Source organism: Juglans regia, chromosome 12 (assembly GCF_001411555.2).
Source record: "Juglans regia cultivar Chandler chromosome 12, Walnut 2.0, whole genome shotgun sequence".
In the NCBI taxonomy this organism is placed as follows: domain Eukaryota; kingdom Viridiplantae; phylum Streptophyta; class Magnoliopsida; order Fagales; family Juglandaceae; genus Juglans; species Juglans regia.
This window is the reverse complement of record NC_049912.1, coordinates 30,985,850-30,989,647: the sequence shown is the minus strand read 5'-3', so window position 1 is coordinate 30,989,647 and position 3,798 is coordinate 30,985,850. Positions and strand designations below refer to the sequence as shown.

Sequence of the window (3,798 nt, the reverse complement as noted above, 5' to 3'; positions counted from 1 at the left end):
TCTCATAGGACATATTGCACAATAATTATCAGATAATAATCGTTTATGTTATCAAACGAATAATGCCGCCACTCTTATAGCAGATAAAACTTCTTATATATAATTAGTAGCTTAAAGGAAAGAAAAAAAAAAGAAGAAAAAAAGGAAACTAGTCATGAGCAGTGCTGTAGTGGCTTCAAGACTCAGATCATCGTGCTGCTGCTTAATTCCTACGTACGACAGATGTGATCGGCCAACATAGAGCGAGGCTCTTTTTCCTTTTCTTTTCTTTTTTTTTTTTTTTGAGAGAGAGAGAGAGAGAGAGTGGTCTTACAATGAACTCCACTTCTGTATATGGTAGGCAAACCACATGATCATATATATATATATATATATAGTTCGTGCATGAGCCTTTTGAGCGTGCCATCAACATTTCAAGTGTACGTACTGTTCTCTGACAGTGGGTAGACAAATTATGAATGTCTCGATGAGGAAAAAGGTTGAAAAAAGATATATACCAGTAGATAGAGTAGTGCATGATCTCTAAGATGACCCAAAAAGTTAATGCTCGTTCAGCAAGATTATTGTGAATAAGGTGAAGGCAAGAAGAACCTCTGCCTTTTGCTTCTAATGCGACAATTTGTTGCCATAGATGATGATGAAGCAATTTTACTTAGAACTAATTTAAGGGACTGTTTCAAAGTGCTCATGAGGCAAACACCCACTTGATCACTTTCCAGCGCCTTGGTGCAAAGCACCAAAACGCTTTTAATTCTGCCACCCACACTGGCTATATCAGCTTTAACTACCGTCAGTCTTAAACCTTTAAGGACTTGGATGAGCTCAGAAAACAGCTCCGGTCGATCATCGCAACAAAAAGAAACCCTTATGAGGATATTTTCCTCACGTTTGTCAACGTTGCTGATCATGTTTACATCTTGACCATGATCATAGTCAATGATTACCTCGTCTACTTCTGTAGGAAGTGAGCAGGCTTTGCTGACTTCCATTGCTCTTCGCTTAAGATCCTTCACGTGGTCAATCACACTTCCCAATAGAGCTGCCTTGTCCATCTGCATATCATACAGATATGTGTATATTGGTTTACTTCAGATTCTGAAAATTTGCTTGCAATTGCCAATTATGCATATATAGGGTTTATGTATTTATAGAATCACCAAATTATTAAATATTTTTCTTCGCAAATGGTAAAATATCTTTTATGATAGATAATCCCATGAATCTCCGTAAAACTGATCAGTACGCCTACGTCGACTACTTATATGGCGCCTCTCTGGCCTCAGATCAGATGATCGATGGAGAAGTGCCATCGACCGTACGTTAAGATACTAAGTCACCAATTAATTAACATTTTATAAGTACTAAAAGAAACAAATTAACATATTCATATTTAACCTTACTATCATTAAGCTTATAAATTATCTGATCAACGTGTCATGACATGCTGCAATTATTAATTGCAGACGTACTATTTCAGCGATCGAATAAATCTATGATTTGTTTGGCTCATTGATCATTGTTCAAGAAGTTGAGGAAGAGTATATACTATGTTGTAAATATCCATGCCTCAATTCGAAAGTTCACTAATTACTAGTAATATAATAAAATTTCAGCGAGAGTGAGTGATTGAGAGCGAGTTGTCTCTTTTTTTACCTTATCAGACTTGGGAATTAGTTTCCTGAGAATTGAGAGTTGCGCATTTATCCTGTCCCTGCGCCGCTTCTCTGCTTGGCTGTGGCTCTTGGAAGCAGTGGCAGTGGCAGTACCTCCTCCATCTTCTGCAACACCTTCAAGGGGAGGAAACCCATGGAATTGGAATGATCTGGTAGAGGTTGACATGACCTCACGAGGTGGTACTGGTACGGCCAGTGGCCATGGAACTGGATAGGGAAAGTACTCGCCGTTTAGAGCAGCATAATGACACTGAACCCAGTTTGCCCCATCAGAATAACAGCAATTCTCCATGGCCAACAAACAAATTTAGCCTCATTTATCTGATGATGTCTTCAACTCGACCTCCAGGCCTGCTTTTTATGACATTCTATAGCTACTGTTTCTTGCGCCAATAATGTGCGATATCTCTTCTTACTTGATTGTGATTGGTGTGAGTCGATTCAGTCCCGGCCCCTTGAGTATTTAATTATTTTCTGATCCCAGTAGTAGATCTGTAGTACCCTTTAATTTAAAATATGAGTTGGTCAAATGAAAACATGATTGGTTTTTTTTTCGTGTCATTTCAATAGGAAAACTTTTGTGATAAATCTTACAAACAGTAGTTGATCAGAGTTAACTCAGTATCAACACCCACCCGGCCGACAAAAGTAATAACACCCATGCTTTGCTGAAATTAGAAGAAAAATGCAGTGGTAGCACGGAACTAGTATAGATGCATGAAGCCTATCAAAATATGCGGATCCATTGATTGACCTGCCAGCAGTGGCAGTTGTGAAGGACCATCAATTTTGTAACCCACCAGGATTTACTTTAGCACTATCGCACACTACAATTCCCAGCTGTTTCGGTTGGTGGAACATGCATGTCCTTCAATTTTGTATCCGGTACTTTTTTTTTTTTTCCCCTCCTTTTCCCATTATCGATTTATATTTTCCATGTATATATATAGAAAAATATCATTCTTTATTTTGAATTTTATCGATACATTTCAAATAAATTTTTATTTTTACTGAAATAATTAATATAAAAAATTACATAAAACACGATACTAACTCAAGCTACGATCGATACAGGTTGAGCAATTTGATTTGTCCAGGATAGCAATTTGGTTTGTCTAAAGATCAGGTTCAATTCTAATATAAGAAACTCAACTCCAACTCCCCTCGCGTCAAGACGTAGGGCTTCAATACATTGTAACTCACTAGAAAGATGACAAGTTTATTACAATATGTTTTCAACTACTGACCATTTTGTTAAAGTAATACTAGATACAAGTTTCAAATATATAAATTTTGTATAAATTTTTTATAAAAATATGGATTCCATCAAGAAAGAGTGATCAATTTTTCATATTTTTTTACAATGAGATTCACTTTTTTATAAAAAATTTGCATAAAATTTATGCATTTAAAATTTGTATATATCATTTTAAATTTTTATCTTATAAAATTGTGCGACGTCTTTGATTTTATATCTTTTTTTTTTTTATACTTTTAAATATCGAGAATATTTGAGTGCACGCTTTTTGAGTCCCATCATTGCGTTAGCAAAGTGGAAAGATTTGTATGGACATAAAATCCACGATTAAAATGTGTCAAATCTATGCGTGCAACGAGTTGCTAAAAGAAAAAAGAGAAAACAAAAGGTGTGCATGATGAATTCAACTGCAACATTAGAATGACTGACGTTGGACAAGTTGGCAATGTAGAAGAACCAAAAAGACATGAACATTACGAAGGGTCCTTGTAGAAACCACACAATAAACAAGCTGAGATCATGGAATATTATTAGTTGATATATGTTTAAACAAACCTAAGCAAAGAGCTGATTTTGGCATCACCAAAGTGTGGCATAGCATGGTATCATATCCCCATGAGTTAATTAAGGGCATTGAAACATCCCATGGAAAATCAATCCGTCGAGGTAAGGTGGCATTTTAGCGCACAGATTGGCACTGAGATATGGATCCACCACGATGAAAATGTAAGCTAAAGTCATTTTATGGAGACCATTACAAGAGCAAGCTATAAGTTTCTCTTCTATCATGGATATGCATGCCGGACCACTTGAAATAAGAATTCCAAGCAGTGAGTTTAGGATACTCTCAACTTTTATTTGGCGACT

At 36.2% G+C, this 3,798-nt stretch overlaps 1 protein-coding gene across 1 annotated transcript; it reads right to left on the bottom strand.

Annotated features, from left to right (window-relative positions):
• Positions 1-535: 535 nt before the first annotated feature.
• LOC109010071 (transcription factor bHLH51-like) lies at positions 536-2,151 on the bottom strand. Its single transcript, XM_018990781.2, has 2 exons — positions 1,654-2,151; positions 536-1,052 (listed from the first exon to the last, which is right to left on the bottom strand). Exons 1-2 carry the CDS (start codon positions 1,963-1,965, stop codon positions 561-563), a joined length of 804 nt encoding a protein of 267 aa, XP_018846326.2. The 5' UTR covers positions 1,966-2,151; the 3' UTR covers positions 536-560.
• Positions 2,152-3,798: the final 1,647 nt, after the last annotated feature.

Bases quoted from the DNA above. Each gene is read 5' to 3' on its own strand.
- LOC109010071 (XM_018990781.2), bottom strand. From the start codon at position 1,965: ATGGAGAATTGCTGTTATTCTGATGGGGCAAACTGGGTTCAGTGTCAT. The intron at 1,053-1,653 runs GTAAAAAAAGAG...TATGATATGCAG, and splicing joins TAATTCCCAAGTCTGATAAG to ATGGACAAGGCAGCTCTATT.